The sequence below is a fragment of the Artibeus jamaicensis genome, unplaced genomic scaffold (genome assembly GCF_021234435.1).
Source record: "Artibeus jamaicensis isolate MK-2021 breed Jamaican fruit bat unplaced genomic scaffold, CSHL_Jam_final contig_76, whole genome shotgun sequence".
Classification (NCBI taxonomy): Eukaryota; Metazoa; Chordata; class Mammalia; order Chiroptera; family Phyllostomidae; genus Artibeus; species Artibeus jamaicensis.
The window spans coordinates 26,431,367-26,454,661 of record NW_026521954.1 but is presented as its reverse complement, the minus strand read 5'-3'; the positions used below and the strand labels follow the sequence as shown (position 1 = coordinate 26,454,661).

The following is a 23,295-nucleotide window of genomic DNA, read 5'->3' as shown; positions in this document are numbered from 1 at the left end:
GTGGGGGTGGTTTCAGGATGACGGAGGCACATCACTTTCCAGCCTCTCTCCTGCTGCTCACGGGCCCGAGCGGTGCCCGTCTGTGGCCCAGAGGTGGGGGCCCCTGCTCCATGTTGCAGACGGCCACCGCCACTCCTTCTGTCATTCTGTCACACACGCCCGCACGTGTGTATTCACCTTGCCTGCTTTTGCGCACTCATCCCCCATGGGCACTTGGGCCGCTTGCCCACCTCGGCTGCTGTAAACTGGGCTGCGGTGGATGCAGAGGCTGCCTCTTTCCAGATTGGTGTTGGACTTTCTTTGTACGCCCCGTGCCCCGAGGGGAATTGCTGGGTCCCAGGGCAGCCCCAGTGTTAATTTTCTGAGGAAGCGCCGTACTGGTTTCCACAGTGGCTGCAGCGGTTCCGAGGGGACCAAGCTGCTCTGTGTGTCGTGACTCAGATTCTGGTAGCCACGTGTCGGTGGTGGCTCTCGTGCAGGGCCGGGCAGGGCCGGGCAGTGCCAGGGGGCAGGCCCACTCTTGCATCTTCAGAACCCAAACCGCAGAGGCCCCAGGCCTGTCTTCAGGGTGCCGGTCCGCTGTGGACAGTGCTGCATGGCCTCTCTGCCAGGGGCTGGCAGACACGGTCTCAGCCGCCCCACTTCTCTCACTGCGTGTCCTGTGAAGTTGGAGACGCACAAATCATCACAGCGCTTCATCCTTGCTCCCCAGTCCTTCGTTTTCCCTGCTGACTGTCATGCAACAACCATGTACACATACATGTATGTGTACATGTATGTGTACCGATGCGTGCGCACACACACGTGCACACGGGCGCACAGACCCAGCTTTCTTTGTGTCCTCGGCCACTCCGCTGGTCCAGACAGATGGAGAGTTCACTCTGGATGACTGGGGCGGCCTCTGGCTTTATCTTGTGGAGCAGCAGTACTGACACATGACAGTGAGGACTTAACCCACGCACCACACCGCACCCCGGTCAGAGCGGACGGCTCCCTCGGGGCTCTGCATCCACGGGGCCAGTCAGCCATACCCAGTCAGATCTAGGGCCCAGGAGGGAACGCAGTGTCCTTTAGCTGTCACCCCTCAGCCTGCCATGCCCCCCGGCTCCAGGCCACCACCGGCCGCCCCTTTGTTCCTATGGATGCGCCTGTTCAGAAGTAAGTGGGGCCTGTGCTGCACGCCGGCCCCTCCCCAGAGCGCGTTCCCAGGGGCGGCAGCCACAGAGCTGCCCCCAGCCCCCTGACTGCAGCCAGGACGTCCCCTCGGCAGACTGGGCCCCGATGTATGAGGTGACTTCCCTGAGAGCGCAAGTGAGTGAGTGGCGGCACTGGGGCCTGAAGTCCGTCTCTGCCACCCTCTCCCCTCTGCTGGCTGTCTCCCCGAGTGTGGGGGCCCAGCACGAGTGTGGGGGCCCGGCGCACTGCAGTCTGCAGGCTCTGCTGCCCGTCAGCTCTGGCTCTGATAGGTCCCTGCGTCTCTGGGCCGGGTGCCCCTCTGGAAGACTGAGTTTGAGACGTGACTTTGCGCCCTCCTCGGTGTCGCGGCTCCCGGGGGACACTGGTTGCTGTGCCTGGAGGCGATCTGCCTGGGGCTGCAGGGCCCCTTCCATCCCTGACACTCGAGGCGCCCGGTCAGGGGTTCTGGGCAGCCCCCACAGTGCACGGGGTGCGAGCGGTGCCTGGGCCCTGGAAACGTGGGGTCGAAGAGGCCACGGCGTTCTCCCCAGCAGGTGGCGAAACCAGGCGCTGTGGGCTTCAGTCTCTGTGTCGCCACACTCCCGATTCCTGCTCTCTGTCCTAGGCGGCCCTGCCGTCCCTGGCGAACCCCCCTTCGCTGAGCCCCATTCGACGGAAGGGGAAGGAGAAGGAGCCTAGCGAGCAGGCGTCCGTGCCGCTGAGCCCCAAGAGAGGCGGCGAGGCCAGTCCAGGTAGGAAGCTCGGCCCTGCCGCAGAGATGGGGCCGACGACCCCGCACTCTTTGGAAATACGCAGCAGTGAAGCTGGAGAAATGGCTTCCCCAGGTGTGGTCCAGAGAGCGAATGCTAATTGCTGAGTGTGTACAGACCACATTCAGTCAGGAGCATCTCTGAGTGTCACTGAGGTGCTGTCACCATAACAGGGAGCCTCGCTTGCTGCCTCCTTTCCCGTGTGCCCCCTCCTCCCTGCTGCAGAGCGGGGTGCAGGGGTCCGGGGGGTCAGTGGCTGGAGATAGAGGTCATGGGGAAGAGGGGTCCCCACAGGGGAGGGTTCTGAAGGAGGAAGTGGGAAGTGTACAGTGGGGAGTGCCTGGTGGGACACATGGGGGTGTAGTCGTCCGAGCAAGAGGGGCCTGGGGTTCCGGGCTGCAGCTGTGGGGCCTGTGCTCGATGGGCACCAGGCAGAGCAGGTGGCCCCAGCACCCTCTGCCCACGCGTGGGGCCGGTCACCACCCTCCCTCTCCTCCCACGGATAAAGCCTGCATGCGAGGGCTGACAGCACTGGTTTCCCAGGGGCACAGACTGCAGCGCCGCGGGGACCAGCGCTCGGACTCCCCACGCGCAGCGTTGGCAGTGTTGTGTGCCCTCCCTCCTGGTCGCTGAACAGGCTGAGGACTCCAAGTCGAGCTTCTTTAAAGATTGAGCTCAAGTAGCTTTATGTAGTGCTGGGCATTTACACGTTAATGCCACTTCAGTGACGAGCTGTGTCCCCGTACAGTGCTCAGAGTGTGTTCACACCTCATCCTGGTTTGATGCGGAAAAGGCCGTGGCCTAACCTGGCCGGGCTCAACCCTGTCCTGCCAGGTCAGGCCGGCCTTGGGCTCCGAGAGCCCAGGTGACTGGCTGAGGCCACTGAACGAGTTGCTGCTGCTCCGATTTGCAGACAGGCCGCCAGCCGGGAACGAGCTGGGACGGCGTCACACCATTGTCTTTCCTTGCCTTCTGTTGTGTTGTTTTGTTGTTATTTTGGGGGGAGGCACTCAGATTGCACTTAGGCTGTTTATTCAGTTGCTTATTACTTCTCATTAAGTAAAAGTCAGAGAGAGGTTTGTATTTTATTCTGCTAGAATACTTGTAAAAACCATTATTGCCAGTGATCTGTTTTGAACTTGGCTATGCTCACTTGTGATCTAAATGTGTGTGTGTGTGTGTATGTGTGTGTGTATGTGCAGCCTCCCGCCAGTCAGAAGGCTCAGGACCTGTCACAGCAAGTAAATCCTCGTCGCTGGGGAGTTTCTACCACCTTCCTTCATACCTCAGATTGCATGACGTCCTGAAAGCCACGCACGCCAACTACAAGGTGCCGCCGCCCTTGTCACCATGCGCCCGTGCCCAAGGGCCTCATGGGGCCTCTGTGGTGTAGTTCAGAGCTTTCAGGTCCTTGCACAGCTGTCCTCAGAGCCCTTGGGTCTCAGGGTTCCCCCTCCTTGCCCCACCCCCACCCCAGCGCCTGGGGGAAGTGGGCCCCTTACCACTGTGCCCCCCTCGGCCTATTGGAAACACCATTGGGGGCAGGAGTGTGACTCCAGTGTTGGGGCCTCTTATAGTTCTGTCCCACGTGTCCTTACCCGCTTCCTCTTCCAGGCAGGGTGGTCAGGTCCTGCTTCATGGAGCAGCTAGTTTTTGTTTTCAGGGTCAGTCTCTTCCCCTTGACCTTGTTCTCACATGATATATCTTTGGGCCCGACCCATTCTCTGTTTACTAAGCAGGGTTACTGCTACGTGATTTGAGCTGAGGTCTTTAGAATCTTAATTCTCCCTAAGACTGGTGTCTTGCTGTGGCCACACTGAAAGGCTGGGTCTGAGTTTGATAACCGTGTTCCCACAGACCCCAGTGTGTGTGGAACAGGACGCGTGCTTTGCACTCGTGGCACGCCGCTGCCCAGGTACTGGCTCTGACGGCCACTTAAAGCCCTGACCTGTGACGAAGGCAGGTTAGGGACAGTTCCCGGCAGTAGAGTCGGTGTCGGCTGGAAGGTGCCTTTGAGAGACGCAGTCTCTCTGTAGCTGTCTCTGGATTTTCCTTCCTGTGCGTGTTCCCAGTGCTAAGAACGGGCAGGCGGCAGGTGGGGCCCCAGTGGCAAGTGTCCGGGCTGCACCCCAGCAGACGGCACATCCCTGCCTCAGCCCGACACAGCCGTGCAGTAACCCGGTGCTCTCCCCTCCCAAGGTCACCTTGGATCTGCAGAACAGCACGGAGAAGTTCGGGGGCTTTCTGCGCTCAGCCCTGGACGTGCTCTCCCAGATTCTCGAGTTGGCAACACTGCAGGACATCGGGAAGGTTCGAGTTTCTTGTCTTCTCACTGAGCTTAGGTAGCTCGCAACCTGACACATTCAGAGAGTGGTAACAGCTTGGGGAGCAGCCTCTGCGCCCCCCACTGCTGTGTCTCGGCCCCCGAATCTGATCTAGTCTGAGCCTCTAGTTGTCGGGGCGGGGGTGGCCGTTTGCATCCTTTCCAGTTATTTGCTGTGTGTTAGCTTAGCCCCCTCTCAGTCTGGAACATCGATGGGTTCAGCCCTGTGCTGGCAGAGCCCTTTGTTTTCCCACTTGACCTTCACGAGTGGAAGGTGCAGAGGCAGACCTGGCGAGGGCACAGCACGTGCCCCGCAGTGCCACGGGGTGCAGCAGAGCCTGGGGGACGCGGGGGTTCCACGTCCGCTGTCCCCCTGCGCCCATTCCGTAAGGAAACGCCCAATGCCTGGGACTGTTGGGAGTTTGCGGGGCCACCCGTGTCCTGCGCACGACACAGATGTGCTGGATGTCGCACAGCTGGCTCTGCTCTGTCGTGTGTGTCCACCTGTCTGGCTCCTGACACCTTATTTCCAGAGAAATTTCAGAGCGAGTTCCTGACAGCCCCCTTTAAACATGCGGCTCCTTGAGCGGTACACAGGGTACCTGCTGGGGTTCACCAGTGTGCATGTCTCTGAACCCTCTCTGTGGTGGGCCGAAAAGCTTTAGTTGCTGAATGCGTTATTTTATGTTCCTATTTTATATTTACATTTGTATATTTTATCTTCTCCGTTATTCTTGTGCCTTTTTCCATGTGTCAGCTGGGTGCTCACACTTGCTGCCAATGGTTTGACCGTCTTCTGTTCTGCTAGTGCTCAGTTGTTGTCTCCTCACAGTGAGACTCGTCACTGCGTCTACAGTGGCATCTGTCCCAGGGCTGTCCTCTCTGCCCCCGACCCGCAGCCTCAGCAGGCAGGCTACCCACTCCTCTTGCTTCTTTGTCTGCTTAGCGTCTGCCGTCGTGCCTGGGGCCCGAGCTCCCCACGGGCGCACGAGTAGGTGTCCGTGTCAGCAGTCAGGTTAGGGGCTTTCAGACTGGGCGTCAGCACGAGCACGTCACCTCCGTCACCTCCTCCAGCGTCTCGCTGCTTCTCCCACAGTGTGTGGAGGAGATCCTGGGGTACCTGAAGTCCTGCTTCAGCCGGGAGCCGATGATGGCCACGGTGTGTGTGCAGCAGGTGAGAAAGCAGTTTCTTGTCCTTTTCGGCCCGTCGCTCCAGGCTTGATGACGTCATGCTCCCTGTCCTTTCGAAGGCGGGGCTGGTGACGTGTCCCGGAACAGGAGGCCTGTGACCAGGGAGGGCACAGGGTCTTGGAGGCCCGCTACACCTCCTGTATGTGCCTGGCATCCCAGTGTCCCTGCGGGTGTTCGAATGTGTGGCCTGGTTAGGACCACACAGCAGCTCAAAGCCAGGGTGGTTCTGAAGGTGAAAACCGCCCCTCACAGGCGTGTGCACCAATGCTCACCCACCGAGAACCCGCTGAGTGCTGCCCTGCGCTCACCGCCGACGGCCTGGCATTGGTGTGGGCATTTGCTCGTGCCGTGCCAGGTGGCACGCTGGTGGCTTCACTCTAGTTCTTTCACTCTAGTTGTTGAAGACGCTCTTCGGGACGAACTTGGCCTCCCAGTTTGACGGCTCCTCGTCCAACCCCAGCAAGTTCCAAGGCCGAGCCCAGCGCCTTGGCTCGTCCAGCGTGAGGCCGGGCCTGTACCACTACTGCTTCATGGCTCCCTACACCCACTTCACCCAGGCCCTGGCGGACGCCGGCCTACGGACCACAGTGCAAGCGGAGCAGGACCACGGCGCCTCGGGGTAACGGCACTCCTGTGTTGCGGGTACCGTGCAGGTTTGGTCTGAGGTGGAGACACGGGGGAGTGGGCAGGGCGTGTTCAGAGAGCTGTGGGGAACGGGGCTGTTACTGGCAGGCTGAGGGCCCAGCCCGGCCACAGAGAGCGCGTGGTCCAGGGAGGGGGGATTGGGTCGGGCGGTCTCAGGGGCTGGCCCGGAGGAGGGGGAGAGTGAGCAGCCACAAGCCAGTACGACGGGGTGTTGTGTCCTTGTATGGGGACGGGGCACTGCATCACGTCCCAGGGATGGCCATGGGTGTTCTCCTGCTGAGAGGCTCGTGTCGGTGGCACTTTCTGGGCTTAAGGTGAAAGGGCACCTCTGCGGTGTCACAGTGGCGTAGAGCACGGAGGTGCTGGGGGGCCATGGGAGAGGCTCAGATGAAGTTTGTTTTGTGATTGGGTAGCTAAGGAAGGTCTTTTCTGACTTAAATCTGTGGTGGTGGTTTTGATGCCTGAAATACTGTAGTTTCTTTTTTTTTTTAACTTCATTTTTTTAGAGAGAGGGGAAGGGAAGGAGAAAGAAAGGGAAACATCAATGTGTGGTTGCCTCTCACACCCCCTCCCCCCACACGGAGACCTGGCCTACAACCCAGGCATGTGCCCTGACTGGGAATCGAACCGGCGACCCTTTGGTTCACAGACCGGTGCCCAGTTTGCTGAACCAGCCAGGGCTGTCGTTGATTCCTAAGGTACCACAACGATGAGCAGATCCTTGAATTCCTTCCGTGGGTAGCAACAGTAGGATGCCTTGCTCTCCCTGTCCTCCCCGTGCGCAGTGATGAAACCGCGTCCGGTGGAGCAGTAGAGTTAGGAGCCCAGGGAGGCGCTGCGATGCGGGCTTTCCGGCGGGGCCTGCCTGCTCTCTGTCCCCGTGTCGGGAGGAGGCTCGCAGTGACAAATGACACCAGGCCAGTGTGCGAGGGCGGGCACTGCTGTCCTTCCGTGCGGGCTTCTCGAAAGGAAGAGAGTGAAGTGGATGTAAATACTTCAACTAAAGGTTTTTCCAAGAAAATGACATGGTGTCTTGTGAACCCCTGGACGTCTCAAACGTCCGTCACGTCGCCTTTCCAGCCCGCAGGGCCGGGCTGCGCGGCCGTGTCCCGAAGCGGCAGGAGTGCGGTCTGTGCCGCCACAGGCCCTCGGTGGGGTGCGCCGCCGCCTCCGCTCACGGGGAGGGTGCTCCTGACGCGGCAGCTTGAGGCTGGGACGCGGCCCCGCTGAGCACGTGGCGGAGCACAGGAGGGCCTTGTTCCTTCTCGTGTCCCCGTCCACAGGTGGTTTGATGTCCTCCAGAAAGTGTCCACCCAGTTGAAGACTAACCTCACCGGTGTTGCCAAGAACCGTGCAGACAAGGTAAAGAGCCGGTGGGGAACTGGGTCCAGTCGGCCTGACGCCCTCCAGGGGCAGCGGGACGCTTTCCAGCCGAGGACTGAGCGCAGGTGCCCCCTCCGCTTCCTCGCAGAACGCGATCCACAGCCACATCCGTCTGTTCGAGCCCCTGGTCATCAAGGCGCTGAAGCAGTACACGACCACCACGTCCGTGCAGCTGCAGCGGCAGGTCCTCGACCTGTTGGCACAGCTGGTGCAGCTGCGGGTCAACTACTGTCTCCTGGACTCGGACCAGGTTGGTCGCCACTGCACGCCGCTGAGGCTGCCCGCCTGGAAGGGACGCGCCGCCTGGCTGGCCACACGCCTGTCGTGCAGACTGCGGTCGTGCAGAGCGCCGGCGCCCGCACCCCAGGCTCCCCCGCCCGTGCGGGCTGTCAGGGTTGCCCTCGGTCCCTTTTCACCAAAGTTCCATCCTGTCCACACACCCTCCTGCACTCCAGCGTGAATTTGAATTTGAATTCTGAGGTGTACTGAGGATTTGTTGTCTGGGGGACATTTTTACAAAGCCGGAGACTTACTTGGAAAAGTCGGTCATGACATTCGGTTTGCAGCCATCTGCCCTGAGCTCACCTCTCACAGGGAGTGAGGTCTAATGGGACCGTCCCCGCGGGTCACACCCACCCCCCCCCTCCGGGTGGCGCAGGGCCGCCAAGCCCGCCTCCCGCGGGTGCCGTGTACCTGCCTGTGCTGACTCTCAGAAACCAAGCCCCGCACCAGTGAGGCGACTGCAGACCCGGTGACTTCAGGCCATCACAGTTGGCATTGACGTTGGCTGCGCTCTTAACCACTTCCCTTTGTGAGGCGAGACCTTTTTTAGTCAGAAATAACGGTTCTCTGAGACGTGGATTCTCATCTGCACCAACCCCCGCCTTAAAGGGTCTGCACCTTCGGGAGAGTGGGAAGTGCGGTCAGGAGCAGGCGAGGGGCCGCCTCCACGCGGGGCTGTGGGGGCCTCACGCCCACGGCCTGTCCACGCCGCGTGTCCTGCAGCAGCTGCCAGAACGGCATTGCAGAGCACGGTCTCTCCCTTTGTAGGAGGTGCTCTTGGGGTCGGTCGGGGCCGTCGTGCCTTCTCCTGGGGGTGGGGAGCTGCAGTCTGAGGTGGTGGGCTGGGGGGCCCAGGCCTGTGGGGCCCCGGACCGGCTCAAGGACAGAGCCCCCCGGGGCCCACAGCCTGTGCCCTGCCCGGGGGAAGCCTGGGCCATTGGTTCGATCCAGTCCGAGGGGTGTGCCCACCTGGCTGTGTAGCTAGAACAGATGACTCCGTAGATGACTCCCCAGTTGACTCCACAGCTAGAACAGATGCCCTCGTGTTCCAGGCTGTTCTCCTGGGCTCTCTGCCGCAGACGGGGAGCAGGAGCACTTGTCCGCGCTGATGCAGACCTGTCGTGTAGACGGGACCCTCATCACACTTCCTCCAGCTGGGCCTGTGCTCAGAGATGGGACAGCTGTGCTGTTTCCTCCGTCTCCCTAAAACCTCGGTCTGATCCTCAGGTGCTGGGTGGGCAGCCGAGCACCTTCCAGTTGTGCTTCTCGGCAGACAGGCTGAGCTCATGTGCCTCCTGGGGGCCCCGGCCCTGCGTGCCTTGGCCAGCACGGCGAAGTCCCCTCCAGCCACCCAGCAGCACTGGGCTTTCACCATGAGCCCTTCCCGCTCTGTGTTGGCTCTGACTTGCTTTTGTCACTCAGTATCCTGGTTGTCCAGTTCTCAGGAGTCAGGGCAGTGACCGTTTTTCTCAACAGGAGGGGGAACCAGAGCCAACAGAGGATTGAGCTCAAGTCAGGTGCTGTCCTGAGCAGCTGCTGTGTGTGGGTGTAGTGCCAGGCCCGAGGTGGGGAGCAGCGGATGCGGGGCTCCCTGCTCAGGTCGGCGCGAGCGGACAGTGCTTGGAACAGAGCTGGGCTCCGCTGGCCCCGAGGCAGTCCTGACACCCCCGGCCGCCCCAGCCCCTCTCGTCTCCTCGGCCTCGGTGCTGGGCTTCTCCCACCAGGCAGACGAGCCAGGGAGTTGGGGCCCTGTCCACGGTCTCCTGGCGTTTATTTCTCGTTTTCCCAAAGGGGCCTCGCCTCAGTGCTCAGGAAATGTGCTCAGAGCGATTCCGGCTGAGTCCCGAAGTTTCCGGGAGAACGTGTTTGAGCTCTTGTACGCAGCGCAGCAAATTTGTGTGCTCCCAGGAAACTGGTCCCACACGCACACAGACGTTCGGGGGAAGTAGCCTTGTCTGCACTGTTAGTACTGACGTGAAGGTTCTTTTTGTCGCAGGTGTTCATCGGCTTTGTGCTGAAGCAGTTTGAGTACATTGAAGTCGGCCAGTTCAGGTAACGGCTTTTCGTGGTTTTTATGTTTCTCCTCGTTACGCGAGTGCGTGTAATTTTAGGTTATTAACACAAGTGTACTTTTAGAGAACGTTAGGCATTTTTGCTAGTGTTTTAAGGTGGAAACCTGATTAATGCTGTGTGCTTTTGTTCCTCTTTACAATTGCTGAGCATTCAAAGGCATGTTGAGAAGCTGCTCTGCACCTGGTGCTCACACGGGTCATTAGTTTCTGTCTCACTTTTCAAGCGTTTAATTTTGACGCAATGTGCTAAACACAGCCTCATCTGGTAGAGCGCTACTCCTTCCTCTGCTTAAAGAAACCGTTCTCAGGTGGGGTTGCCTTGGAGGGGGTCCTTCTCTCGCTCTGAATCAGTGAGGGCGGGTCCTTGCCGGACAGGGGGTTATGCTTCCTCCTGTGTGGGGAGCGGCATGTTATCACCGAAGGGAAAGTCCTTCTGTTTCCGAACAGCCGCACAGGTTGCTGGGGAAGCAGCGTGGAGACCCCATGACTCACTGCTGTCACGGGGAGGAGCTGTGCCTGCGGGTGGGCACCAGGCAGGTCGCCTTGTCCCCCTGGCCTCACTCCTTCACCTGATGGAATGAGGGGCTGCAGGGCGCCCCCCTCCCCTGCCCTCGGATGAGCTCTCGAGCCACGTTGAGTAGCACCATGCTGTCCCTTTGGCCCTGCCTCGGGTTGGGAGGGAGGTGTCTCAGTGGCATTTCTGTCCTTAGGGAGTCCGAGGCCATCATCCCGAACATCTTTTTCTTCCTGGTCCTGCTGTCGTATGAACGCTATCACTCCAAGCAGATCATCGGCATCCCCAAGATCATCCAGCTCTGTGACGGCGTCATGGCCAGCGGCAGGAAGGCGGTGACGCACGGTAATGGGACGCGCCTTTCCTTGGGGCCTTTGTCCTCGAGCTGCTCAGCAGAGCGGCCCTCACGGCCTGCCTCCACGTCCCCGCTGCTCTGTGCGCGTGCGTGAGGGCCTGCGCTGTGGTGGGGGGCTCTAACCTTCACTGCTTGGGTAGAGGTAGAGCAGCAGCAGGAAAGGTTCAGGTGGGTTCTGACCCGGGTTCTCTTGTCTGTCGTGTGACAGGAGAAAAGGGAAAGTTGACCTCCTGCGAGGGTTTGGTGGTTACGTGCGGTATTGCGAGGCCAGGGGCCCTGATTCGGGACCCTCTTCGCCCGGTGATGTTGGAGCTTCTCTGAGGACCCCGGGGATGGGCGGCTGCTCACGCAGCCTGTGCCCCACCTGTGGGGCGAGGCGGGCGGTTCAGTGCGCTGCGATCTTTCTTTGGACTTGGAAGCTGCTCTTCAGCGCTCTCTGCTGGCTCCTGACCAACTCCATTGGCAGGAGATGCCGGCCTTCGAGCTGCGGGCAGCTCTTCCGAGACCTCAGCAGACACAGGCACGAGGGCCGTGTGGCGCTGCCGCACTGGAGCCGGCGAAGCCTGCTCGAGCCCACGTGTGTGCCGCACGGCAGGGCCAGCCGCACGGCGGGCCAGGGTCCAGCCTGAGCGAAGCCTCAGTCACGTGTGTGTGGGCACGGCTATGGTGTATGGTGGGGTGACATGTCGGGTGCCAGATGGATGGATGACAGGCTTCCAGAGCCAGAGGGTCGTGGTGGAAAGTGGTCGGGCAGTCAAACCCCACTGCTTTCTGGGGGGAGTCTCGGTCATCTTGGGGAGTCAGCAGGTGTGCTGTGTGCATGTTCCCGGGGGAGGCAGGGCTTCTCATTGCTCTGGATGACGTGCTGGGCTGCACCCTTCCCAGGGAGGCATTTTCAGGGGTTCCTCACGTGGTCTTGAACCAGAGAACATGCCAGGGTGCATATTAGGGTCAGGACAGATGGGGAGGCCCTTTCTGGCCTGAGGGGGTGGGTTCGCCGCTGGCGCCCGTGCGGGAGGCTGCCTGCCACTGGCCCCAGTGGCTCCTGTCAGATACTCACTCAGGGAGGCTGCTCCGGCCCATTGACTGGCATCGCTTCGGGTGGTAGGAGGTTTCGTTATCTTGAGTTTGTTTCTCTTTTTTTGGGGGAGTGGTGTTGCATCGCAGAAACCCTACTTTTTGTTTGGTTTTCAAGCTCTTGTGGAGCTGCAGCCCGAGTGCTGGGCGAGGACTGGCGGGCGGCCTTCCCGACGCGCCTCCCGTAGCGTCTCGGTGCCGTGTAGACCAGGCGTGGGCCAGGCTTCGTTCTCCCTTCGAACGCATCGGGGGGTGAACGCATTGTCTTCCGAACATAAGTGCTGCTTCGTGGCTTCTTAGCACCGCCCTTTGTCCCCCCAGCCATACCGGCTCTGCAGCCCATCGTCCACGACCTCTTTGTGTTACGGGGAACCAATAAGGCTGACGCAGGAAAGGAGCTGGAAACCCAGAAAGAAGTGGTGGTGTCGATGCTCCTGAGGCTCATCCAGTACCACCAGGTGAGAGGTGGCTGCGTGCGTGGCTCTGTCCTGTGCTGCCAGGCAGGGCCGGGAGACACCACGGCCCCCTGGCCACGCCAGCCTGGGCACTCGGGCTGGGGGTGCCGGGAGAGGGCACCTGGACAGCAGCCCCATGTGGGGAGGCCCTCTTCTCCAAAACGAGGACTGAGGACAACTGACCAGCAGTACTGACGTGTTTCTCTGAGCAGAGTCTGGTTCTGCTTTCCTTGGGGTGGAGCCAGAGTCTCAGATTGCAGGTGGTTCGAGGCCTGAGCACTGCAGCCAGGCCCTGTCCGTGACCCCGACCTCTCCGCTTGTTCCGGGGCTGGCCCTCATGCTCTGTGTCACTCGGTTACCCCCATCCGTCAGTCGGCCCTTGGTGAAGCTGCAAGCTTTCCCACAGAAACATGTTCTCTGCATTCTCGTTCGGTTGGTCTAGTAACTTTGAATTAAATGCTGGGTGTTTCACTAAACCCTATACCTATGCTGATAATGAGCACACTTGCTGTAGAGAGGTTGGCGGGCCTTCCTGACTGGTCGAGCTCGCTGGGCCGCCGGGTGGGAAGCCTGGTGGGGGCTTGTCAGCTCTGGGCCTGGACAGAGAGGTCTGCCAGCCTCGGTCAGCAGGGTCAGCTTATGTGCAGACATTCTCAGGCAGCAGGAGCACGGCCACACGGCCCGAAGGGAGAGGCAGTGCCCAGAGGGGCACCATGCAGCGTGGGCTCACGGGCACGGCTCTTCCTTCGCAGCAGTCCCGTGAGCAGTAGCCCGGGCCAGCACACTTGCTTCTCGTGTAGTCCCTTCTTTCCTTTTCTCTGAACGAGCAGATGAGTAGTTTTAGCTTTGCAGGCTGTGTGGCATTTGTTGCAACCCACGGCTGCTGTTGTGTGTGGAGGTCCCGGTCAGAGTGTTCCCCGGGGTCAGGTTGTGTGCCCATGCGGCTGCACTTCCAGCTGCAGGCCTGCAGACCCCCTGCCTAGACAGGGCCGAGAGCAAGCGCCTGCCCGAGCCCGTCACACTCCTGCGAGGCGGTGCTGCTCGGTGGGGGGCACCTTGCGGAGAACACAGGTGTGGCCATTGTCCATGAAGGTCAGGTCGTAGGGCATCTGCAGAAGGTGTGGCCAAGGCTGTGTGCAGGCTTTGCCAAAGGCTGGTGGCAGTGCGGTGTCCTTCTGTGCTTTCCCTCTGGTCGGGGGAGCTCATCACGCCCCACAGGAGTGGTCGCGAGGTGGGCCTTGCCACGGTGCATGCCTGCAGTGGCCCAGGAGCAGCTCCTCCCGGGCTCCGGGGTTGTCCTCTGGCTCCCCGTCTCGTGTGTCGCTGGGCCAGGGTTTGCTGGGGGTCACGGTGGCATGGTCCTGGCACCTGCCACTGAGCCCCTTGGTGGCAGGTGGGGCATGCAGTGAGGAGGTGACCGTGCTGTCCACGCCCTGCAGGTGCTGGAGATGTTCGTCCTCGTCCTACAGCAGTGCCACAAGGAGAGTGAAGACAAGTGGAAGCGGCTGTCCCGACAGGTCGCTGACATCATCCTCCCCATGCTGGCCAAACAGCAGGTGCGTCCTACCGCCGTGCTGCTATGAGTGGGGAGGGCCAGGAAGAGGTGGACACTCGTCCAGCAGACGCGCTCCCCCCGGTGGCTGTCAGTGGGGTCACAGAGGAGGGTTTGTGCGTCCACTCCTAGATGTGCTCAGGCGGCTGTGTGTCCTGCTGCGCCTGAGGCTCGGGGGGGTTTGTAGGGTTCCTGAAGGCGCCCCCTGGGTGGGGGTGCAGGCCCAGGCCGAGCCCACATTCTCCCTGCTGCCCTGCCTCCCGTGGTCCTGTCAGCCCAAGGGCTCTCATCTGACCTCCGTGTGTATGTTGTCCCTTGTTCCTTGGGCAGTAATTTGGCAGTGATCCACTGTTTAACCCGACACCCATCACCAATCGGTGGGTGCTGTTGGGTGTCCCTTGCCCATACATGCAGTGAACAGGACGGGGTCCAGTGACTAAGTGCTTGGTCTCTGAGTCTAGTCTGCCACCAAGTGGCAGAGGACAGGAGGCATTGCACCCATTGTCAGCAACACCTAGGTCACCAGGTTGGGTCCCCGAGGATAGCGCACCAGCTGCGGCGAGGCTCTGGGTCTTCAGCTCCCTGGCCACCCCCAGCAGCCACACTGCCCGTCCGGCTGCCTGGCTAAGGAAGCATCTGGGTTGCACAGTGCTCGTGGCGTCTGGTGGGAGCGTGTAGGCACCTGTGGCTGTTCTGTCCGCGTGACGTCAGCCCTGTTCTGCCTTCACGTGGACGTGTCACCGGAAGCCCCTCAGACGGAGGCGTCCGGGCCTCTGTGAGACGCCAGGTGGAAGCTCTGATAGATGGTGGAGTGCGGTGTCTCTGTGTGGTCACAGTTCCATGCTTGGAGATACGTCGTTTAGAGTAACTCCCCACAAGCCTCGCCCTGCTCTCCCGCCTGTCACCGGCACGGTCCCAGGGAGGGGGGGCCGGGGCGCGCAGGCAGAGCCCAGCACCGTTCCTACCCTGTGGTGCTGTGCGGCGCGGCTGTGCCGCAGTGCCCGCCGGGGGGCCAAGCACAGGGACGCGCGGGGTTCACATACAGTGCTGGCACAGGCACCCTGGTGCCCACAGCCGGTGAAGAGACCCCGTCCTCGGGAGGGACGGTTTAACCGGAGCGGGCGGTGCGGGAGACAGGCAGAAAGCCCATTGGGGGGGGTGTCAGGGGCGGTCGGTGGGGTGGGGGTGGCCAGGTGGGGTCACACGGCTCCCTCAGTGGAGTTCAGGCGAGCTTGATGTCACAGCAGATCCCTAGGCAGAGAACGTCGTCGCCCCTGAGGTCAGAACATCCTGTTGGAACTGAAGAGAGCAAGGGGCCGCTTTGGGGGAGGGCTCGGAGGGGGTCACATGGGGCCTCTTGGTGTAGCTGGTGCTGCAGCCAGCCGAGCTGCGGAGCGTTTGGTACAGGGAGCGGCACCATGTGGTCTGAGAGTTGAGAACAGACTCCGGGAGCGCAGGAGGGCAGAGCAGGGAGGTGCACCACACCCTGGTGCGGGCCAGGCAGTGGGAGGGACGAGGCCACAGGTGGCCTCTGCAGGGGGGGTCTGGGCTGGACAGAGCCAGGCCCAGGGGCGGCGAGCACACAGGTCTCCTGCTGTCCCCTCATGGTTCAGGTACGGCTCGGTGCAGAACAGGAAGAGTCACCTCTCTGTGCAGAGAGGCCGACTCTGTAGACAAGCTGGGGAAGGGTGGCAGGACTGGGCGATGGCCAAAACCGACACCCCGTCATCATCAGAGGGTGGTAGAGACTTGGGTGGGAATGTTTGTACCCACAGACGTTGTGGTCAAAAGCCTGTGGTCTTGAGAGTTCTCCGTTGTGTTTTTAAGGGGAAAAAATCAAGGACATTCAGCAGAAAGCTCTCTGTGAAGCAGTGGAAAGAGTTAAGAAAAGTGTGCAGACTTGTTAGCGTTTGTTACTGACCGGTGCTGTGGGGACGGGGCGCAGGAAAGGCACAGAAGAGATGAGACGGTGTGTTTTGGACCCGCTTAGGGCTGCTGTGTGTGGGGGGCTGGCTCCCTGGTGTGGCTGGTGATTGTATCGAGGTGGGACTCCAGCTGAGTTTGTTCTTTCATGCATTTGATTCTTACAGAAAGTGTATGTTGACCACATAATAAAAACCTGTGTGAAAAGACCCGCTTTGTGGGGGAATGTAGCAGATACCGGGTGTTCTAAAAAGTGGGTGCTGGGTTGCCCGCCAGGGCGAAAACATCTGGAGCGCCAGGTGGTGTTGGCAGGTGGGCGGGGCTGCCGGGCCAGGAGCTGCCCACACCTGGGCGTAAGTGGTGGCGTTTTGGTGATAGATGCACATCGACTCCCACGAAGCCCTCGGAGTATTGAACACTTTATTTGAGATTCTGGCCCCTTCCTCCCTCCGGCCTGTGGACATGCTGTTGCGGAGCATGTTCGTCACTCCAGCCACGCTGGTGAGTACCCCTGCTGTGGCAGCGCCATTCGTCCCCGCCACCGGGCTCTGCTGGGCCAGGGAGCGGCCTGAGGACTTGCATTTAAACAGGTTCCCAACTGGGTGGGGGGTGCAGCCTGTCTGGGGCCACACTTTAGAAGAGAGGTTTTTTGGTGGGATGGCGAGGGAGTAATTATCACTCATGAAGTCGGTGATCGGGAAAAATGTCATTCTTTCTTTTTCTTTAACTGCAGTCTGGTTTCTTTCCCTCAGGCCTCTGTGAGCACTGTCCAGCTGTGGATCTCAGGAATCCTGGCCATCCTGAGGGTTCTGATCTCCCAGTCCACAGAAGATATCGTTCTCTCTCGCATTCAGGAGCTGTCCTTCTCTCCGCATCTGGTCTCCTGTCCCGTAATTAATAGGTTAAGAGATGGGGACAGTGATTCAGTAGCAGAAGAACACAGCGAAGGGAGACGAGAGAAGAACTCGCCGGAAGAAACATTCTCCAGGTACGCTGTGCACCTGACACTTTTTCTCATCCCTGTCCTTCTGCATGTCCCATGGTTCCGTGGGGTTGGAAAGCCAGGACCAGCTCGTCCCCTTCAGCTCTGCGAGCTGGGTGCAGGCAGCCTGCGTCCTGTCACAGGTCCCCAGACAGACTGCACAGGGGGGCTGCCCACAGTCGGGGGCAGTGGTGCCTGCCGAGAATTTGGAGTCTCGACCTGCCCATTGGATGTTGCTCTTACTGTCTCCCCCCCCCAGGGCGGCTGCCCCCGAGTGCTCCCCACGGGACACGATGGTATCAAAGTGTGTCTGCCCCCTAGTTGTTTGTGGGCTTCTTGAGGGCAGTGATGCCGATTCAGGCGCCACAAACGCTGTGCTGGACAAGTGTGGGTGCCTCTGTCCTGGCCCGACTCGGGGTGCTCAGCAAGGCAGCGGGGCTCAGAGGACCTGCTGTGGGTGCAGTTTCTGCCCCGAGCACCTTCCAGCTGGGGCCACTGCACGCGTGCTCAGCGCCCCGTCAGGGTCATCGGTAGGGTGCCCGTGTACAGAGCCGAGCCCAGGAGCCCTCATGGTGCCCCGTTTGCAAGGTCCACTGAAGTCTGCGGCTCCCCCATGTTGCACGGACCAGGTGGCTCAGATGCATGAGATCAGAATCTCCAGTGCTGCTGTGGGCTGCCGGCACCCTGCCCACCGCCCTGCCTGCCAGTCTTCTGAGGGGCGGGGCCCCAGGGGCGCACCAGCGGCAGAGGGGCTCTGTCCCGCGGCTCGTTGCACTCTCCTCCCACTTTGGCTCTGCAGACTGCGTGTCCCGTGAGCGAGTCTGCACATCTGCCACAGCCCGGGGCTTGGTCACGTTGCCCTGCTCACCGGCACCCTCCCCTGTCCTCCCAGGTTCCTCCTGCAGCTGGTCGGCATTCTCCTGGAGGACATCGCCACCAAGCAGCCGCGAGTGGAGATGAGCGAGCAGCAGCACACCTTCTACTGCCAGGAGCTGGGCACGCTGCTCATGTGTCTGATTCACATCTTCAAGTCCGGTAGGTGCCGCCCAGTGGCTCGCTGCGGCATCACCCCGGCCCCTGCTGCCCGGCAGGCGCTGGTCGGGGGTGTCGGGAAACGTTCTGTTGGGGAGGAGAGCAAACCTGAGAGCTTCCTCCTGTTATTTAGGAGACCAAGTTGTCTTTGTTACTTTCACATCACCTGGTGTGAGTTAAAAAGGGGGAGCCACGGGCTCTAGCCCTGCATCGAGCGTGGGCAGCACCCTGTCTGGGGGAGGGCAGCGCTGTGTCCGAGAGGGGTGCGTGCTCTCAGGTGTGTGCCCGAGGGCAGCTGGTGGTCGCCATCTTCAGCCCCCAGCCCTTCGACCACATGCATTGTGCCAGCCACCACCCCAGGCCATGGTGCCAGTGGTCAGGAAGGCTGATGTGGCGCTTGCCTTTGTGGGGCGCGCAGTCTGGCAGGGAGGACAGTCTGTGGGCACGTTGTCACAAGTGTTGGTGTTTCCAGTAACGGGGTCACGTGGTGGGCACTGCTGGACAGTGACTGCGAAACTGGACAGTCCCGGAGGCCAGTGAGACTGGGAGGTCAGGGACAGAGGGGTACTGGGGGGCAGGAGGGCCTGGGCGCCCCCTGCCCGGAGTCCAGGGGAGGAGGGGTCTTCATGGCCGGTTCGGTGGAGGCGATGGGGTTCGGTTGCAAGCCCCCCTCCGTTGCGCCCGTGGGTGTGTTTTGTTTGGAGACCGTTTGGTCGATCCCCGGCAGTGAGCTGGAGTGGGACGGTGAGCGTGCCTGGTGGCTGACAGGTCCTTCTCAGGTGCAGGTCGTTGCCGTGTTTGGCCGTGGATGGGTTTGGGTCTGACCTCAGGACGCCAGTTCATCTCTGAGGATGTTCCTTTCTCCTTGGGTCCGAGTGGCATGTCCTGTGTCCTCAGGTGCCTGGACTGGGGCTTTCTGTGTCCCTGAGGGGCTCACTGGCCCGTGGCTCTGACCACCTCTTCCTCTCCTCAGAAATTGGGAGAGGGGTTTTTAGGGTGCCCCAAGCGCTGTCCACCAGGGTCCCCTGCATCCTGGGATGCTTTTTCTGTACCATTGCATTGCCTCCAGCCACCCGTGGCTGTGAGCACTTGAAACGTGGCTCGTGTGAAGGGCGAGGCCCGCTAATGGTTACAGTGCCAGGAATAACGTTCTCCCGTGGGCAGACGGTGCCTTCTGCAGGCGAGTTCTGGAGGAGAGGGGGGCAGAACGTGGTGTCATCACTTGGGCCTGAAAGTGACACACGTCCCTTTGTTCAAATCTCTCTGCGGGTGACCTGGTGCAGTGCCAGCCCCGCACAGCTGGGGGTGCTGTCCACAGACGTCATCAGCCCTTGTGCGTGCCACCCTCCCCCAGTGCCACCCCCCGCAGGTGCTGCCCCGGGCTCTGCAGACGGGGCAGAGCCTTCCCACAGGCCTCTTCGGTTCCTCCTGTCACCGTGGGATGGGAGTTGTTCCGGTGGCTCCCCCTGACGACAGCGTGGAACCATTCCGTCCCGACCATGGTTTCCTGTGCTTGTGCAGTAAAACTGACACGTGCGGTTTGTCACTCCGCGCTCCTGGCCTGGCTCCAGGGTCCCTTCTGGGAAGATGCGCCTCTTCTTTGTGCCCATTGACCCCAACAGGAGCCCACGCGGTCAGAGTGAGCACAGAGGGGGGGACCAGGCTGGGCTTGGGGGTGGAGGTGGGCAGTGCTGACCACGAAGCAGCCGGAGGGGAACCCTGGCAAGGGAGACCAGAGACAAGCGGAGCACTCAGTCTTCCCGTCGCACTTGTGCGAGTCTCTTCCCTCATCTCAGGTTGCAGGAGTAATTAGTCACGAGTGGGAGGGAGGACATCTGCCTTCTGGGTGTCCTTGTTTCAGACACCCATGCATCTGCAGTGTATTGGCATTTAAACCAGAGACGAGATTTCCCCTCCCCAGCGTGATGTCAGGAGACGCAAGGCCCGGACAGGAGCTGTTCCCTGGCCGTGCTCTGCAGTGTGTGGCCCTCGGGGTGCGGGTCAGCCTGGGAGTGTGGGGGGGGGATGGTCCTAGGGAGAAACTCATTAATTCCCACAGGGGATTCTTCTAGGCCCTGAGCAGGGGGCTGTGAAGAGTCCAAGTCCGAGGACGCCTCGTGGTGGCCTGGAGCCCACCTGGCCCTCAGCCCTCAGGAGCCTGTAGAGTGCAGCTCCAGGACTGGCATGGGGCACCGTCTGTTTGCTTTCTCTGTCATTGGTCGTGGCCCACGTGACCCCTGGGTTGCTGCCCTCAGTTCTCAACAGCCCAGGAGCCCTCGGGTCAGCAGGCGTGGGTGCGGGGGGGCCTGCTGGCTCCTCTGAACATCCCACGCCAGAAAGAGCCTGCACTGATCTTGAAATCCAACTGCACAGTGTTGGACCGTGGGGAGCCACAGAGACGTTTTTCCTTAATCAGTGTTTCTCTGGGTTTGTTCCTAGGGATGTTCCGGAGAATCACAGCAGCCGCCTCTAGACTCTTCACCGCGGACGGCGCTGAGGGCAGTTTCTACAGCCTGGAGAGCTTGAATGCTCGGGTGCGCTCCATGGTCCCCACGCACCCCGCCCTGGTGCTGCTCTGGTGCCAGATCCTGCTGCTCGTCAGCCACACCGACTACCGCTGGTGGGCCGAGGTGCAGCAGACCCCCAGGTGCGTCTGCCCGCCGGGCTGGGCCCGGCCTCAGGGAGGCTTGTGGCTCGGCCCCGTGTCCATGAGGCTTTATCAGGATTTTGCTGTGTCTTCACCTTCCTTCCACAGACACCGTTGTGGGAAAATGTGGTCTGGCCAGGGGAGGCGTTCAGAATTGCCCCGTTCTTTCTTCTTTAAAAGAGCATATTTTACCGGCTGTTTCAGTTGTCCCAATTTCCCCCCTTTGCCCCACTTCTCCCTGTGTCCCCTCTTCCCTCCAGCAGTCCCCCCACTTAGTTCATGCCCATGGGTCATGCATGTAAGTTGTTTGGCTTCTCCATTTCTTACACTGTTTTGACCTCCCCTTCCCGTTCTGTACCTACTAATTATGCTTCTCATTCCCTGTATCTTTTCTTGCATCCCCCTCCCCACTGATAACCCTCCAAATCACGTCCGTATCTATGATTCTGTTTCTGTTCTGCTTGTTTGCTTAGTTTGTTGCCTGGATATAATTATTTTCCCTGGCTGGCATAGCTCAGTAGATTGAGGGCAGGCCTGTGAACCAAAGGGTCCTGGTTCGATTCCCAGTCTAGGGCACATGCCTGGGTTGCAGGCCAGGTCCCCAGTAGGAGGCTTGCAAGAGGCAACCAAACATTGGTGTTCTCTCCCTTTCTCCCTCCTTCCCCTTTAAATGTGGTTTTGGTTATCCTCAGATAATGAAGTAATATTTGGCAGCATTCCAAACTGCTTGGAGATACCCGATTTTTTATTATTTACAAAGACTCATTAAGTACTTGATTGTGGGTGGCCCCGTTTTTGCAGAAAGTTTTCAGGTTTAAGCCTCCATGTCTAGGCACTCTCTCGCTCAGACAGTCCTACTACGTGGAAATAGAGATGCACCCCCCGCCCAGAGGCTTCCACACGATGTCTCTGGAAGGCTCCAGAGCCCACGGTGAGGAGAGAACACTGGGCAGTGAGAGACTGCCGTACCACCACGGTGCGGCCCACTGCCTGCACTCTGGGGGCGCTGAGCCGTGTGGGGCTGAGGGATCCCAGCGGCCGGTCCAGTCCCGCTTTCAGGAATGGCCGGTGCTGGTGGCCCCACTGCCTGTCACTCGTGCCCCGTGTGGGGACGGGCAGAGGGAGGCAGCAGCCCTGCCAACCTCAGATCCTGGAGGCTTTCTCCCGATTCTTCTGGAGCTCTCGGACCTTCGCCTTTTAGCTTTCAGATTAATTTTTGTGAATGACTACATGTAAAGCTGGAGAGCCATTTTCTCCCTACGGGGACAGTTCTTTCAGCGTTCTGTTGAAGAGACTGCCGCTCGCTTTCGTCTGGCCCTGGCGCTGCTGTTGGAAGCCCATGGAGGCCGTGCGTGCGGCCCTTTGTTGCTCACTGTGTCGGCGGCGCAGAGACCTCGGGCAGCCCGAGGTTTTGTTCTTTCCAGCACGGTCCTGGTCATTCTAGGCCTTGCCTTTCCATGTTGGCATTTCAGAGTCAGCTCCCGAAGTGTCCACGGGGCGCTCGCTGGGGCCCAGACTGGGGCCTCCGAGAGCCTGCAGGCTGGTTTGGGAGGACCCGTTGTCCCCGTGGTGGTGACTCATCTGGTCTTCGAGTGCGGTCTGTCCTTGTATTTAGGTCTTTTTCAATTTACCACGATACCCTGTATTTTCCTTTTTGGGGAACTAAGTGTTGCACGTATTTTATAAGTTTTACCCTGCATACGTCATGTTTTAGAACATACCTTTGAATGGTACTTTCTAGGGGCTGGCCCTGGCCCCTCTCCCTGCCCAAGGGATTTCAGGTGCCAGAAGGGAGGAGGCGTTTTTCCCTTAAAACAAAAAACAGAATAAAGTAAGTGCAGTTTATCCCCCACCCCGACGTGGGACTTTGTCCCATGGTGTGTTCCGGTCTGCAGAGGTGCGGGCTGCGCCCCGATACCTGCCGCACCGATGCTTCCCACGCAAGCGCACCGCCGCTGCACGGAGACGCTCCCCTCCCCGCCGAGACCCCGTTCCCTCTGTTCCCCCACGAGGGCTGGGCCCTCCGGTTGTGCTGTCTTTTCTGTTGGGCTCCTGGAACTTCTTATGTTGGGAAACCACTTGGTGTTTCTCGGGGCGGAGGAGTTAGGCTTCACTCCCCGTGGTGTGCAAGGCACCGAGGCTGCAGAGGCGTTAGGAACTGCAAACCTGTCACTGAACTTTTTAAACCAGAGAAGGCAAAGGCAGACCTGGTCATTGGCCTCTGGTGCCAGCAACACGTGAACAGCCCTGAGGGCTGCCCGGGGTCAGCGGTGGCAGCTGCTGGCCGGCTGGGCTGGGCGTGGGGTATCTCCCGTGTCAGGGTGCCAGCCGTGGCTGGGTGCGCGGGCCCCGGTCCTTCTGGCCCTCTCGCTCCTCCACGTCTGTCCTCACACTGCGTCTCATCCTCTTGTGCTGGTAGGAGTGGAACCTTCCAAGGGTCCTTCGTCACCTTGGTGATGCCCCCATTGGCACTTCCAGGTCCTCCCCAGACCTGTGTGCCTGGGGTCAGTCTGCGGTTGTGTCAGAACCCTCTGGGCCCGGGGACTGGGCTTCCTGAGCCAGGGTGGCAGAAAGTCTGCACCAGACAGCCCGTGTCGAGAGAAGTGAGCAAAGGAAGGCGAGCGTGGTCTGGGGTTCGCCAGGCGCCCCCCTCGGCGCCGGAGTGCAAACTGCGGGTCGGCCCGAGTGCAAACTGCGGGTCGGCCGGAGTGCAAACTGCGGGTCGGCCCAAGTGCGGGCAGTGTGCTCTGCGCCAGGCTTTCCTGGTCCTCTCCACGTTTCTCTTTCTGTAGCATTTTGTGTTGTCCCCTCTTTTGTCCTGGAATAAGACTAGTGGGTTCTGCGCCCCACCTGCAGTTGACTGTCATGAAGACAGAAGGCCTTAGTGGTCACACATAGGGGACACTGACGGCCCGC

The 23,295-nt window shown here is 60.4% G+C and overlaps 1 protein-coding gene across 6 annotated transcripts in view; it reads left to right on the top strand.

The window, feature by feature from the left end:
* HTT (huntingtin) overlaps window positions 1-23,295 on the top strand; it is a 106,970-nt gene that overhangs the window by 56,779 nt on the left and 26,896 nt on the right. For all 6 annotated transcript variants that reach the window (XM_053672285.1, XM_053672284.1, XM_053672283.1 and 3 more), the window contains 15 exons: window positions 1,802-1,928; window positions 3,149-3,276; window positions 4,146-4,256; window positions 5,366-5,443; window positions 5,856-6,079; window positions 7,389-7,467; window positions 7,577-7,738; window positions 9,767-9,822; window positions 10,553-10,701; window positions 12,110-12,246; window positions 13,683-13,799; window positions 16,097-16,219; window positions 16,471-16,706; window positions 17,593-17,735; window positions 20,172-20,379. In XM_053672285.1, the coding sequence (XP_053528260.1) occupies window positions 1,802-1,928; window positions 3,149-3,276; window positions 4,146-4,256; window positions 5,366-5,443; window positions 5,856-6,079; window positions 7,389-7,467; window positions 7,577-7,738; window positions 9,767-9,822; window positions 10,553-10,701; window positions 12,110-12,246; window positions 13,683-13,799; window positions 16,097-16,219; window positions 16,471-16,706; window positions 17,593-17,735; window positions 20,172-20,379 (2,078 nt within the window). The remainder of the gene's footprint in view (window positions 1-1,801; window positions 1,929-3,148; window positions 3,277-4,145; window positions 4,257-5,365; window positions 5,444-5,855; window positions 6,080-7,388; window positions 7,468-7,576; window positions 7,739-9,766; window positions 9,823-10,552; window positions 10,702-12,109; window positions 12,247-13,682; window positions 13,800-16,096; window positions 16,220-16,470; window positions 16,707-17,592; window positions 17,736-20,171; window positions 20,380-23,295) is intronic.